The sequence below is a fragment of the Podarcis liolepis genome, assembly GCF_965112155.1.
Source record: "Podarcis liolepis genome assembly, chromosome: 10".
NCBI lineage: Eukaryota > Metazoa > Chordata > Lepidosauria > Squamata > Lacertidae > Podarcis > Podarcis liolepis.
This window is the reverse complement of record NC_139562.1, coordinates 29,945,278-29,960,212: the sequence shown is the minus strand read 5'-3', so window position 1 is coordinate 29,960,212 and position 14,935 is coordinate 29,945,278. Positions and strand designations below refer to the sequence as shown.

Genomic DNA, 14,935 nt, shown 5'->3' with positions numbered 1-14,935 from the left:
CTTCCATGTTTGCACTGAAACTTTAATACAAAAGTGCTCTAGCTAACTTTGATACTAATAGATTCAGCACAGATAAGACTTGGCAAAAATGACTCTTCCTGCTTCCCTTATTTTTCAAATATGTAACATTGTAGGGCAAATATCTTTCAAGTAAGAGCTCACTGCATAGAGTCAAGTGCATTCTAGGTTCTTCTATATGCGGCACATTCTGGCATATTTACTCCATTTCTTGCTGTTACTGCTCTGAAATGCAGTTGGAGAAGAACGCAGGGCTATTTACACTGACAATTACAGGTTAAAGTTGACCAAATATGACATGTCCTGAGGTGGTTTCCTGGAGGTAAGGCTACCAAAACAGAAGCTTCCAAAGTCTCCATAGTTACCTATAATGTTGCTTGAATGGATGGAAAAGTCATGACTGCCTAAAGATTGCAGGAGATCCAGATAGGGGTTCTGCCTTCATTAAGAATAGTTAATATCCCAAGGTTATGAGAAAAAAACGCTGGCCTAATCAAACAGTTCAAACAAATGATTTCAATATTTCATTCCACGATATGGGTCCAGTGTAGCTTCATTAAATCTTTCCAGGAAGAGACGGCAGAGCACCTGGCATCCCTCCAGACAATCCTGTGTTTGGTCCTAATAAAATCTGTTAAGAAATGTGAAAAAGTTTACAAATGCTTCAAAAGCAAGAGCAGCATTTTAACTACTTAGCAGCCTACTGGAGGAAGGATTTTCACCTTCTGGTGAATAACCCTCCAGATCTTTTGTAAAACTTAAAAAAAGGGAACACAGCATTTCCTACCATTCTGGAATATTAGCAGTCTCTTCTTAAAACCATGCTGTTGCTGGTGTGGCATTCCATTACTTAAATACAAGGCTGTGTTACAATACAGTCATACCTTGTGTTTCGTTAGGTTCATGTTGCGTCTTTTCAGCTTGCAAACGTGGCAAACCCGGAAGTGTTTCGCTGTGCGTGCACACGTAGAAGCGTTCTGCGCACTATGCGCAAAAGCGATTGTGCTTTGCACATGCACAGAAGTGCTTGATCGTGCCATGCACATGTGCAGAAGAGGCGCTCTAGTTGCGGACTTTTCGGGGTGCAAACGGCACCCCGGAACTGATCATGTCTGCAACCAGAGGTACCACTGTAATAGATTTCTACTTTCATATAAGTGGAAAAAACTGCCCTGATAAAATTAAGTGAATGAAGTGTAAGGTAGTTGAAAACACAGTATTAGCTGCGTCTGACATGGTCATTCAGGCGGTGTGAGAAGTGTCAGGTATTTTGCAATTCTAATATTTCAATACCCCCCCCCCCGTCAGGTGACCAAAGAGGTTCTCTTATATCAAGGGTGATATGCAGCTTTAAAAAGTGTAACTTTTGCAGACATAGTAAAGGAAGAAAACTAACCAGTCATAATTTCATGCTAATAAGAAAAGTAGGGCAAGTGTTATTTGTAAATAAAGGAACACATTGTTACTAATAAGGCCAGTCCAATGTCATCACTCAGAAGTTTTGCTGTGAGCGGACACAACCATCAGCCGATGTGCTTCTGAAGTCACAAAATAGGAAATACCCCAGCCAAATCTGGGAATGTGATGTTTTGTACTCTTTTAGCTGGTTCGGTGCAATTATGGCCAGTACAAAGCTAGAATTAACATAGAAAGGAAGAGACTATGCAGAAATCTACCCCATCTTGCATCAGCAGCTGGGGTGACAGGAAAGTGTTAGGATGATGGAATGCCTGTAAAAGACACTGCGGGAAGTGATTCATCAGGAGAAAAAAAGTGAAAGAGGTCATGCAGTAAATGAGGGGGGCTATTATTTCATCATATAGCAAAGGTATATGCTACATGAGCAAACGTGCACAAAAAGATATAGATGAAGAAAGGAATCAAATACAGTGAAACTGATCCACTAGATGCTTTGAGACAGGTAATTATGCAAAGATTCAGGAATTAAATGTACTGTGTGGTGGAGGAAGATTCACAGATAAAAGGAGGAACATTCTGAAAAGGATGAGAATCACAGACTTAATAGGCCAAAAAATGCTGTAATTCAGTTCTCACCTGTCGCTGTTGCATCTGCTGTTGCTGCTCCATTTGCAGTTTCTCAGTTTCAAAAACAACAGGAAGAACTAGGATCATGAAGGAAGTGGTCCCAATCCACAAAGCTGCCCTGGAGAATCTTTTTTGGGGGTGGGAGAAGGGGAGAGAAGGTAATAAGCTAATGTTTCCAACTTTACTACAACGGAAATGACTTATCCTAAAGATCTCACTGTTAGATTGCATTAGACTATTATTCCAGTTTCAGTACAATCCTATTCATATATACTCCAAGGTAAGCTCCACTTGTCTAAACTTATACCTTCTGGTAAACGGTTATGGGATTGCAGCCTTAAATCCCCTTCCTATTGCAACATTAGTGTGTGTGAACCTTACAACATGTCTCATCACAATCATATTTTTGCTTCCAAATATAAATACTCTCCCTATAAATATCCATCACAATCTGAAATACCTCCAGGATTTCTCCCTTAAAACTACCAAGATTCCATTCAAACACAAAGAATTAGCAAAGGAAGGAACTAAATGCATAAATAGTGTATAAAGTTTGGTTTTATACCATAATGAAGTTTCCTTAAAGATCATAGGCAACCTGAGTGATATCCAACATCAAACAAACAGCCTTCTACTCATGTGATGCAGCTTTCTGTCATCCACAGCACACTTTAGATCCCAAATCTGTTCTGAAAAGCTCTCCAACCCTCCAGAGCAAACTTGAGCATGCAGAGACTACAATGGGAAGGGGAAATCCTCTTCTACTCACAGAAGTTTGTAAATAAGTGGACATAACTGGATATCACTTCAAAAGAAAAACCTTTCCTCCTCAACTCACTAAGAATGTTTTTTGGGGGGAGTTAAATACATGGATTGATCTTTGTGGGAACATTAGGATACTGTGTCATGAAAGCTTAGAAATTAAACAAGAGAACAAAGCTATGCTTTCCAACCCTCACAAAATTTGAGACACCTGGAAGAGCAACATTTTAATTTTAATCATTAGCAGCCAACAGTGGTTCATTATATATACCTATCTCAGGATAATACTTCATACATCTGACAAAATGAACTTTAGTCCATGAAAGTTTAGGCTATAAAAAGCTTGTTATTTTTAAAAGCATCATAGGATTCTTTGTTTTTGATGCAAAGGACTTACAAGGATATTCCAATGGAAATTATTTTACTGGAGGTCTTAAAAGAATATAATTATATTTGAAGCAAATTACTGATTCACAATCTTTTATTAGCAGCAATAATTTTGGTTTCTTCTGAATGGAAACTTCTTAGTATGTATTCTGTTTCAGAATGATTAAGAAAATATGATCACGACTACATTAATAAAAGAACAAAATGAGAATATAAATTCTATTTAACAGGGTTATTTTGTGTCCTGAGAAATTTATATTTATATTTATATTTGATGACAAATTGTTTGGTGTAGTACAGCCTTGCATTTATTATTCATGTCTATATGGAGTATGTGTGTGTAATAAAAGAGTTTAAAGAGCGAACAAAAGGAAAATTACCATTTCAGGTAATAAAGGGCCCAAGCCCTTTACAAGGTCTCAGTTTAGTTGAACTACTATAACTGACTTATGAGTGCTATATTTCTAAGCATACTCAAAATAGTTCTCTAGAACTTCACTCTCACAAGTAAATATAGAACCCCTTTTCTCCCCAACTACAGATATCACAATTATCTCAATTATTTATTATCAATTTGATTTTAATTAATTTTTAGAATGATATGTTTTTAGAATGTTGGATTGATTGTTGTTAGCCGCCCTGAGCCCGGCTTCAGCTGGGGAGGGCGGGATATAAAATTATTATTATTATTATTATTATTATTATTATTATTATTATTATTATTATCAATTCCATGTCAATGGCTCCTTGCAGGCAAAGGGTTTTTTATATTTAATTTGCATTCATTTCTCAGCCTTTTCTTCATTAAAGCTTGAATATGCATGGTACATTCTCAACTGCTTGATGATCATTATCCAAACAGCTTACAACGGGTCATTTCTGTCCTCACACTAAAAACACACACATCTAGAGTTCTGAATTAAGAAGTTTAAGCGTTCTCAATGGCTCTCTGTCCAACTTAAGAAACGCAAAACACCACCAACTCCCTAACAATTCTCCATCCCTTGGTGGTTGAAGGAGCCAGCCACTTCCCTGAGAAGGGCTACCTTAACCACCCACAAACCACAAGTCTTGCGAGGCATAGATAAGCGGCCACCTGCGCATGGTATCTGAGGACCAGGGACCAAGGCGCTTGGGTCCTCACCTCCCATTTCCCCCTCCTCACCTGTACATTTTCTGGGCTACAAAAAGAGACACGCCGAAGGTAGCTCCATGGTAAGGTATCTGAGGTATCTGCGGACCAGGGACCAAGGGGCTTGGGTCCTCACCTCCCATATACCCCTCCTCACCTGTACATTTTCTGGGCTACAGAAAGAGACACGCCGAAGGTAGCTCCAGCCGCCGATCGGACGCTTTCCGGGAACATCTCTGTCAAGCCCCAGAGCCTCTCTGCCAGCGTCTCGTCCAGCTGCAAATGGGGGAAAGGAGAGATGAGGGTGGGAGCCCCACAAATCAAGACCCGCCCCACAATCCGCTTCCCTAAACCTGGACCCCGTTAACACTGAAAGAGCCCTGCTGAATGGGAACAAAGGCCGATCTAGTCCGGAGCTTCGTTCTCAGCAGCGGCCAGCCAGATGCCAATAATAACAATAGTATTATTATTATTACCCGGGGAGTCATCCTGCAAGGGGAAACCTCAGCAGGCACCAATCCACGCTCCCAGCAGCACCGCCCCTCCGTAGAGCCCCCTCCACCCCGGCTCGTGCAAGGCCCCCTCCAGAAAACATACAGAGGAGACGCTTCCTGCGCTGCTCCTCCTCCTCCTCCCACGTCTCCTGGCCGGGGCTTCAGCTCACTCGAGCTCCCCGCCTGGGCCCAAGGCAGGGCCGACTCCAGAGCGGGGTCACCTCGCACATGGCCGCCCGGCCAAGCTCGGCGCTTTCGCGGCAGCAGGGGCTGGCTTTACCTCGTCGTCGTCGTCCTCCACCTCCTCCTCCAGCTCTTCGGCCTTGCCCGCCGCGGACTTAGGCAGCAGCAGGTCCTCCGGGGAAAGGGGCATCGCGGCGGCCATGACTGCAACGAGGGGAGGGCAGGCAACGACGAAGCTGGCGGCCGGCGGCGGAGAGAGCGAGCGTCGCCGGAAGCGGAAAGAGAGGGAGAGCGGAAGCGCGCGGGCTGTGCTCTGCTGCTGCGCAGCGACACCCAGCGGACGGGAGGAAGTGTTGAAAAGGCAACGCGGAGCTCGCTCGTTGTCGTCGTGCAAAGGCAGCCCCGAGTTGCAGACGCGGCAGCTCCTTGTTCTCTGAGCTGAATTGTGGGATGTTGCAGCGTACTCTCTTTCCCCCCCACAAACTTTTATTAGTTTTTCCGAAAGCTTTAAAAACAAACAAACAAACAATACAAACAAACATAAATCTTCACTCTGTTTAAACTAAACTTCAGTAACTTTGTTAAGTGACTTCCTCGTGTCTCCCTGGTTGAATTTCAGTGTAGATCATTTTAAGATCATCAGGAGGTTTGGGCTGGGTGTTCATCAGTATGCGGATGATACCCAGCTCTACCTCTCTTTCAAATCAGAACCAGTGAAGGCGGTGAAGGTCCTGTGTGAGTGTCTGGAGGCAGTTGGAGGATGGATGGCGGCTAACAGATTGAGGTTGAATCCTGACATGACAGAAGTACTGTTTTGGGGGGACAGGGGGCGGGCTGGTGTGGAGGATTCCCTGGTCCTGAATGGGGTAACTGTGCCCCTGAAGGACCAGGTGCGCAGCCTGGGAGTCATTTTGGACTCACAGCTGTCCATGGAGGCACAGGTCAAATCTCTATCCAGGGCAGCTGTTTACCAGCTCCATCTGGTACGTAGGCTGAGACCCTATCTGCCTGCGGACTGTCTCGCCAGAGTGGTGCATGCTCTGGTTATCTCCCGCTTGGACTACTGCAATGCGCTCTACGTGGGGCTACCTTTGAAGGTGACTCGGAAACTACAACTAATCCAGAATGCGGCAGCTAGACTGGTGACTGGGGGCGGCCGCCAAGACCATATAACACCGGTCTTGAAAGACCTACATTGGCTCCCAGTACGTTTCCGAGCACAATTCAAAGTGTTGGTGCTGACCTTTAAAGCCCTAAACGGCCTCGGTCCAGTATACCTGAAGGAGCGTCTCCACCCCCATCGTTCTGCCCGGACACTGAAGTCCCGCGCCGAGGGCCTTCTGGCGGTTCCCTCATTGCGAGAAGCAAAGCTACAGGGAACCAGGCAGAGGGCCTTCTCGGTAGTAGTACCCGCCCTGTGGAACGCCCTTCCAGCAGATGTCAAAGCGATAAACAACTACCTGACATTCAGAAGACATCTTAAGGCAGCCCTGTTCAGGGAAGTTTTTAACGTGTGATATTTTAGTGTATTTTTGGTTTTTATGGAAGTCGCCCAGAGTAGCTGGGGAGGCCCAGCCAGATGGGCGGGGTATAAATAAATTATTATTATTATTATTATTATTATTATTATTATTATTATTATTATTACGGTTTTCCAACACCAATATTCTTAAAAAATTAACTTAGTCCTTAACATCTTTCTTTCTTTTCAATTCAGCATTACAACATCTTAATTCATCCCTTAACATGTTAAAATCCTAGGCCTATCTGGTATTTACAAGCTTTTTCAATTAAATTAACTTAACATGTTTATCTAGATAATCTTTAAATTTCGTCCATTCTTCCTGATAGTCCTCCTTCTTCTGGTCGCGGATTCTCCCAGTCAGGTCGGCTAGCTCCAAGAAGTCCATCATCTTCATCTGCCAATCTTCCACTGTTGGTACTTCTTGTGTTTTCCAATTCTTAGCTAATAAAATTCGAGCAGCATTTGTGGCATACAAAAATAATTTAACATCTTTCTTGGGCAATTCCATACCTGTTATTCCAAGAAGAAAGGCCTCTGGTTTCTTAATAAATGTATATTTCAATTCATTATAAATCTTCTCCCAGAAGTCTTTCACCTTGGGGCAGGTCCATCACATGTGATAGAAACTACCCTCTTTTTCTTTACATTTCCAACATAGATTATCACTATTATGGTAGATCTTTGCTAATTTTACAGGGGTCAAATACCATCTGTACATCATTTTCATTATATTTTCCTTTAGTACTGTACATGCAGTGAACTTGACCCCTTTCTTCCATAGTCTTTGTTGCAACGTACTCCCACCTTACGACCAGAGTGGTTCTGCTTATGGTGCTGGTCAGCCAACCCACTCCCCACGACAGGAAATTATAAGGCAGGGACATTGTAAGATGTGGTGGCCCCCTCCAGATGTTGGTGCACTACAACTCCCATCATCCCTGACTATGGACCTGTGTTGGCTGGGGCTGAGTCCAGCAAGACCTGGAGGCCACCACAATGGCTGCCTCTGCAACAAGATGCGAAGAGATCTGGCAGGGGATTTCCCTCTTTCCGACAGTCCGACTCCATCTCTCTTTCATTTTTCCAATGACATTCAGGATCCCGTGGCTACTGAGCTCAGTCTTCTTGGGCAGATGTGTTTGTTTTTCTGACCTCTGAGGCTCTGGTGCTTTTAAAGTTGAAGAGCTCCCGCCCGCCCACCAGCAAAGCAGGCCCTTTTATTCACACACAGAGAGGACACAAAATTCCAGAAGGCAAACAAAGATTTATTCTAAAGCAGTGTTTCCCAACCTTTTTTGGGCAAAGGCACACTTGTTTGATGAAAAAAATCTCGAGGCACACCACCATTACAGCCCCGTGACGTCAGCGCGCAGCGTCACGCCGGGAGGGATGCACGAAAGTGTAAGTTTCAATTTCCCCCCCCCCTTGCCGGGGAACCTCCAAGCTTTGGGGGTGGGGGGGGAGGAGGCAGCAAAGCGAGGCAGGAAGGAGAGCGCGGCTTGGCTGGGTGAGCTTTGGCAGGGGCAGGGAATGAGAGCCGCGAGGCGGGCGCTGCGGACGGAGGCGCTGCCCGCCGAGCTCGCAGGCAGCCAGGCAGGCAGACGGCGAGAGCCCCGCGCTGGGCGGCCTCTCCTCGCCGCCGCCGCCCCGCCTCTCGCCGCCCGACTCGCCCGCCTCCCTCCAGGCAACATCTCGCGGCACACCAGGCAACATCTCGCGGCACACTAGTGTGCCGCGGAACAGTGGTTGGGAAACACTGTTCTAAAGAGAGTAAATTATGAAAAATGGGGCTTTTGCACTTCCGAAGGGGTAAATAATATGGTAGGTAAATGTGTGTGTGTGGATGTAAATATATATAGCATCCATGTTTTCAGGGTGCTTTTTTAAAATTATTATTTTTTATATAGGATTAATACTTTTCTGAGGAGTTAATCTTGAGGAGGGCCAGATTTCTCTTGAACTTGGACAATGTCCCTTAAAACACCACCCACAGTGGAGTAATGGGCTATGTAATAAAACAAAAACACAAGTCAACGCTGCAGCAATAGAAACACTGTAATGACTTTATTTTTAAAGTATAAAAATAGATTTATACAACAATTCAACTCAACATTTAACTTACAGTGGCCTGAATGGAACTGGTGGCTGTACAAAGAATTGCCTGAAGATTTGTTTTTTACCAAGATAAGGAAGAAGGTAGAATGCACACAGAATTCATGGAGTGTTATAGAACTCTGATACATCATGAAGGGGAGGGATAAAAATGGAAGAGAACCAGCTGTTCAATGTGGAGTTCTGCCATATTAATAAGGCAATACAGCAAATCACTGGGCTGGCGTGGGAAAGGAAAAGATGAAAGAACATATAGGACAGAGGTCTCCCGGTACACCACTGTACTGTGGCTGTGAACTCAAGCTGCTCTGCAAAGGAAAAATAGGTCACCTCAAAACACGGTGATGTCATGTGATTGACAGGTGGGTGAACTAAGGATCTGGCCCACTATGCTGAGCTGAAAAGGTCCCCTGTCCCCCCCCCCCGTGGTGTGTCAGTCAGCTTTAGAGTATAGGCCACTGCTATTCAGAATGACTGTGAACCAACTGAAGCATGTAACTTCCCAAATTGTTCACTGTCATCTCCGATTATAAAAGGTTTCCGTCACTAACATATATTGCAGGCCTATAAGGGTAAGGGCCCAGGATGCTGCCTATCCCCAGTGGTGTCTCTGTATCAGCTCACTGGCTCAGGTTCAGGACCTTACTTTTCCAGAGAATTCTGCGACCCAAAGATACGAAACAGCCAATTGAAAAGCATTTCTGAAACATGTTAAGAGAGAGACAGCAAGAGTATGTAGCTATATGTTGCAAGCAGTTTCTCCCATTTCTTTTTGCTCTCCCCACACCCCATGATCTTGATTGCCTTCTTGGGTGGGTGGGAAGAGATGCTTATTAACTACAAACCACTACTTGCTACTGATTAGATTAAATGCGTATTGCGGAAATATGTTAAGAGCACTTGGATAGAAGCTCCATTAGGGAAGAAGAAAAGTAGGATAGCTGCTTTCTGATAGCACTGTAGAACTTAATAGTATTTCACATTTGGAGTCCTGGCTAGATATTCAGCAACGTGAGGTCACAACAACAAATGTCTTCCAAGGCAGGTGTGGCTTCCTAAGTTCCTTGCAGTGGATGGTTTTAACCATATCCTCTTGCTCTCCCCTCTTCCAGCTCCTAGAGGCCCTCACATCCAGTTCACTTCCTCTTTCGGCTATAATTTTTCAGTTCCTCCATCTCTTTCTGCATGAGGTGAGACTCTGCAGTCGTCTCAGAGAGCTATGAATAAAAGGACGAAATGGCAAAAAATGGCATTTGTTTTCCCATGCTGTTTTAGTGTTGGTAACCCTTAAAAACAAGTACGTTTGTTTGTTTCTCTCTAAAGCAGTGGATTTCAAACTACAAATCCAGAGGGAATTCCTTCTACATCATATCATCTTCCATTAACTGCTGCCTATTGCAGGTGATTCTGGGACTTGTTATGAGGCACATTTACAATGAATGGCCAGCACTAGTCCTCTGGAATGCATTTCATATTCCTTATGAACCTGGGCTTTGTGGGGGAAATCAATAGAATAATATTGGAAAAGCTCTCTTCTGGGCAGCCATGCTGCCACTGCCTGTCTTCTCATAAAAGGCACCCAGGGTTCTCAACATAGCTGTCAACGTTTCCCTTCTTTAAAAAGAAACTCCCTTATTCCGAATAGATTTCCTCACAAGAAAAGGGAAAAGTTGACAGCTATGGTTCTCAATAAGATCATCAAGTGTTCTGGTGCCTGGTTTGAATCCCACGAGACATGGACCCACTGTGTCACCATTGTCATTCCCCTGATTTTGTATCAAGCAGAAAAATTAATGTACAGTGGTGCCTCGCAAGACGCAAAGAATCCGTTCTGTGATTCTCTTCGTCTAGCGGTTTTTTTCGTCTTGTGAAGCAAGCCCATTGAAGAATTAGCGGATTAGCGCTATTAGCGGCTTTTAGAGGCTTTTAGCGGCTTATCTGCTGATTGGATCAGCTGATAAGCGCCTTAGCGCTATTAGCGGCTTTTAGCTGCTTTTAGCGGCTTATCTGCTGATCGGATCAGCTGATAAGCGCCTTAGCGGCTTAGGAAAAGGGGGGGATACAAAGAAACCAGCAGGAACTCACAAGACATTGTCGTCTTGCGAAGCAAGCCCATAGGAAATTCGTTTTGCGAAGCACCTCCAAAACGGAAAACTCTTTCGTCTAGCGAGTTTTCCGTCTTGCGAGGCATTCGTCTTGCGGGGCACCACTGTAGATATCAAAGACATATTGATGCACAGAGGTGAGTGAATCACCTCATTCTCACCATATCCAACAAAATGTCAATTTTCAGCTGTAGGAGATTGTTCTCTTCCTCCAGCTGCTGGATCCGTTTCCGAAGGCGGTTTGCCTCCCTGCGGTCCCCCGTGTCCCCAAATGATTCTAGGAGAGAGAAAGTGGTCAGTACTAGAATCACCTTTCACTCATAGAAAAGTGTCAAAAACTATGCAACTATAGCCCTCTAGCAGCTCTGAGAAGCAACTGCATTAGCTAGATGGGATCCAACACGGTCAATGTGCTGACATCTTGGTGTACCTTTAAGATACCCTATTAAATGTCCGCCCCAAGAAGAGTGTCAGTAACCTTGTGACATGGATGACCATTGGTGAACCATGCACACCCACCCACTCAAGCTGGCATCTGCACCTAGTCAGACCCAGACTACAACAAAAATACCACTCCTGACACAAGGCCGGAAACCAGAACCAGCATCAACACTACAGTACTATTTGCCAGAATACATCAAATAAGGAGGTGTGGAGGACAATGGGAGTACAGACTCAAATGGCTGGGGGTTATTGCAAGAGTTGTATCTTCTGAGGAAAAGGATGAGGCCACTGAGAACCTGATAAGGATTGCTTTTGGATTATGGCTAACGGGATTAGTGTTCTCTCTCACCTGCTATCCACTGGCCATTCTCAAACCTCATACTCTGTCCAGTAAGGGTCATGACAGGAGTGCCATACTCCAGGCCTAGCTCAATCTCCCGGCTTGATCTATCCAGCTGTAGGAGGAAAATGGACACAACGTTTTGTTTTCATTCTCCTCAACTCAACTATACAAATATTCATTGCTCTGTCCACTTTGACTCTGATCTTGCCAATAACTGGCATGTGGCCCTCAAAAGGTTCCCCACAGGGGCCCTTGGGTTGAATAATATTCCCCATCCCTGGTTTTGTCAATCCAAGATTTTACCTTCTAAAACAGTGGTACGGGGGACAGACACACAGTGTAACAAAGATGCATGGTTTATTTGTTTTTAAAAGACAATTGGAAGCCTTTAAAATTAATCAACACAAACACTGCAATAATTATGATTCAGACCTTCCACTCAGAAAAAAATCAGAGCAAGAATCTGAAACATAACCCTTTTTCCTTCTAGGAGTGGATGAGCTATTCTAAGTGTTGGTACTCCTCGCTTGTAAATTAGAGGTATTAATAAGTTGCCTGTGTAGTTGTGTAGTTGTTCCTGTTGTGCAGCTGCTTAAGAGTTTTGGGTCAGAATTGATGGGGCTGTATCCAATGCTAGTCCTGCTCAAAACAGACCTTTTGAGGTGAATGGCAATGACTAACATAATTTCAAATCTACACTGAGCACAATTGTATAAAACCCATGGTCTGTATTATTTATGGATTTCTATGGGCAGCACACTCCAGTCTACAGTGGTGCCTCGCAAGACGAAATTAATTCGTTCCGCGAGTTTTTTCGTCTAGCGAATTTTTCGTCTTGCGAAGCACGGTGTCGGGAAAGTTTTGGAAAAGCTTCAAAAATCGCCAAAAACCTCAAAAAAGGCTACCACACCGCGTTCTATGAGTTGCTCCTCGAAGTCAAGTCGCAACTGTATTAACGGTGTTAAGAAAAAGGAAACAAACTTGCAAAAAACGCAAGACGTTTTCGTCTTGCGAAGCAAGCCCATAGGGAAATTCGTCTTGCGAAGCAGCTCAAAAACCACAAAACCCTTTCGTCTAGCGAGTTTTTCGTCTTGCGAGGCATTCGTCTTGCGGGGCACCACTGTATGATACATTCTGTGTACAGGATATGATTGTGACGGGCTCTGCCTCTCTTATTTCCAAGGCACTATTTTGTGACTGACTGTAGCTGGGGGACCCTGGGACTCTATTTTTAAAAAGGGGAGAATTAGATCCCAGACACCTGTTTTAGGTTCCGGAATTTACCATGTGCAAATTGGAAAGTGAGGCTGATTTCCTGGGTGGGGTTTTCTTTGGACTGAATGTGTTTCCAAAGAGCGGCATGGCTTCCTCGCTTAAAAGCTTGTTAGAATTGTTCTGGTTGCCTGAAATAAGAAGGAAGAAAAAGAAACAAAAGACCATTACCTCATGACCTCATCACTGTGCACAACATTAAGAGGCTGTGAGTCAGAGCAGATTGGCCTACTTCGTGTCATCAAAATAGTGAGAGCAATAACTGTCATTTTCCAGAAAGCAGTTTCTAGTTCTCATGGATCTGGGGATAGTCAAAACATTTACAGCTCCCCTAGCCTAACCTTTTTAAAAAGAAAAATGGTTGGTAATTTTTTAAAAAGAACATTTCTGCTATGGGCTTCATCTTAGGCTACTAAATACACTAAGTAATTTGTGTGGAATTGCCACCCTATTCCATATTGTAATTTGTTTTAACTGTTTTTAATAATGAATTTTAAATTGTTGTAACTAGTCCTGGGATCTAATTATGAAAGGTGGGTAATAAATTTAATAAATAATAATACCTTATGCACTCATATTTTTAGGAGGAATTACAAACAGTGTTGTCATCCATATGCAATCCTCCCTTTATTCCTATCACAAAAAAATAAAATAAAAAATGCAAGGGGGAATAGGGGATACAGAACGGTAGCACATTCTCCACAGGTCTGGTGGATCTTAGCACTAATCTTCTGTCTGTTTAACTTAGTTTCATTGGGCTGAGGGGAAATATCCTATTTAAGAAGATAGAAAGTGACAGAATAACAAATGCTATTTGCAAACCCAAAATTAGACTAATCCGTCACCATCTTTCACATATTTGAAATCATCAGGTCATTCAATCTGCTTTAGTGTATGCATGGTTTGGGAAATATCAATTGTAGCAAAAGATTAAATACAGTATGTACAGTACTTGAAAAATTAAAAAGGGTATCATATATCCTATTCCTTTTGCGGCTCATTACTGCCCTTAACAACAAGCCTGCAAAGTGCCATTCCTCAAAATTATCTCAATATTGGAACTAATATTGAAACAATGAAATCTGTTGTCATTGCTTCTGCTTCAGCAAAGTCAGGCTTGGAGGTTTAGCTGCACAATGAGTGTGATTAGGCACAATATCTTAAATTGAATCTTGTAAAAGGTGGTTCTTCATTATTTATGCAATTATGTGAGAGACCCTTTGAAGCCATGCCTAGCACTGCTGGATTCATCTAAGGAGAGTGTGGAAATGAATCACTTACCACGTAGCTTGGAATACAAGTATTTTCCACCCACCTCTTACACACAATTTTAGCAGATGCACCGCTATGCAAAAAATCAACAGGTGCAGCTCATCACTGCAGCTCCATCTTTGGGAAAGCTGCACCTGTTGAATATCTGCCTGAACTACAGCTTCATTTAAAAGCTCTCTCGGGCCGGCAAGCGGCAACCTTAGCGGCACCTTAAGTGCCGAGACCCCTAACTAACCCCATCTACACCAAACAAAATCCTGACTCTGGTTATAATGGGAGCTTAATACTCTTAACCCCACTGTTCAGGGGGCAGATCGAGACCGCAGCAAATAAAGAAGCGGGGGGGGGGGGAGGGAGTCGAGAGTCGCTGCCGTCCTAAACCCGCCAAATGGCTTCACCCCAGCATCGCGCACCAACAACCGTGGAGCTCCTCACCCGACAGATGCACCACACACCTCCGCACCCCGGTTGTATCCTCCGAGGTGAATTGCGCATGCGCACTCTTTGATGCTTCGCGACTTGCGGTAGCCGAGAAACGCACAGCGGGCGGAACCACCCCAGGAAAGAAATCGAAAATTCCACGGGACAGAAGAGGGGGCATACGCATTTCATTTTAAATGCATAGAGTGACGGATTTTTTTAAAAAAACGGCTCAAAATAAGTAAAATGCCCTGCGTCTGGAGGAAGCTTGTGAGAATATCAGAAAATGCACCCCTTCTCTTTTCGTGTCATGGTTGTATCCCAAACCGCCGGGAAAGGCGGAGCGAACGGCAGCGCCGCGGACGGGACCGTACCATTGTTTATAAAAGGCGAAGGGGGGAGAGAAAAGAGTTTTGGCCG

At 44.0% G+C, this 14,935-nt stretch overlaps 2 protein-coding genes across 8 annotated transcripts; both read right to left on the bottom strand.

Moving 5' to 3' along the window:
- Position 1: 1 nt before the first annotated feature.
- TOMM22 (translocase of outer mitochondrial membrane 22) lies at positions 2-5,289 on the bottom strand. Its single transcript, XM_083462436.1, has 4 exons — positions 5,120-5,289; positions 4,503-4,621; positions 2,074-2,191; positions 2-649 (listed from the first exon to the last, which is right to left on the bottom strand). The coding sequence occupies exons 1-4, from the start codon at positions 5,222-5,224 to the stop codon at positions 575-577; spliced, it is 417 nt and encodes a 138-aa protein (XP_083318562.1). The 5' UTR covers positions 5,225-5,289; the 3' UTR covers positions 2-574.
- A 3,295-nt stretch (positions 5,290-8,584) lies between these two features.
- CBY1 (chibby 1, beta catenin antagonist) lies at positions 8,585-14,867 on the bottom strand. 7 transcript variants are annotated; one of them, XM_083462431.1, is made up of 6 exons: positions 14,531-14,565; positions 13,387-13,456; positions 12,836-12,954; positions 11,558-11,663; positions 10,926-11,041; positions 8,585-9,876 (listed from the first exon to the last, which is right to left on the bottom strand). In XM_083462431.1, the coding sequence occupies exons 3-6, from the start codon at positions 12,911-12,913 to the stop codon at positions 9,796-9,798; spliced, it is 381 nt and encodes a 126-aa protein (XP_083318557.1). In that variant the 5' UTR covers positions 12,914-12,954; positions 13,387-13,456; positions 14,531-14,565; the 3' UTR covers positions 8,585-9,795. The 7 variants fall into 7 exon arrangements, with proteins under 7 accessions (XP_083318557.1, XP_083318556.1, XP_083318553.1 ...); XM_083462430.1 differs by lacking the exon at positions 13,387-13,456 and having other exon boundaries at positions 14,551-14,867; XM_083462427.1 differs by lacking the exon at positions 13,387-13,456 and having other exon boundaries at positions 10,915-11,041; positions 14,531-14,786.
- Between the last annotated feature and the right edge of the window lie 68 nt (positions 14,868-14,935).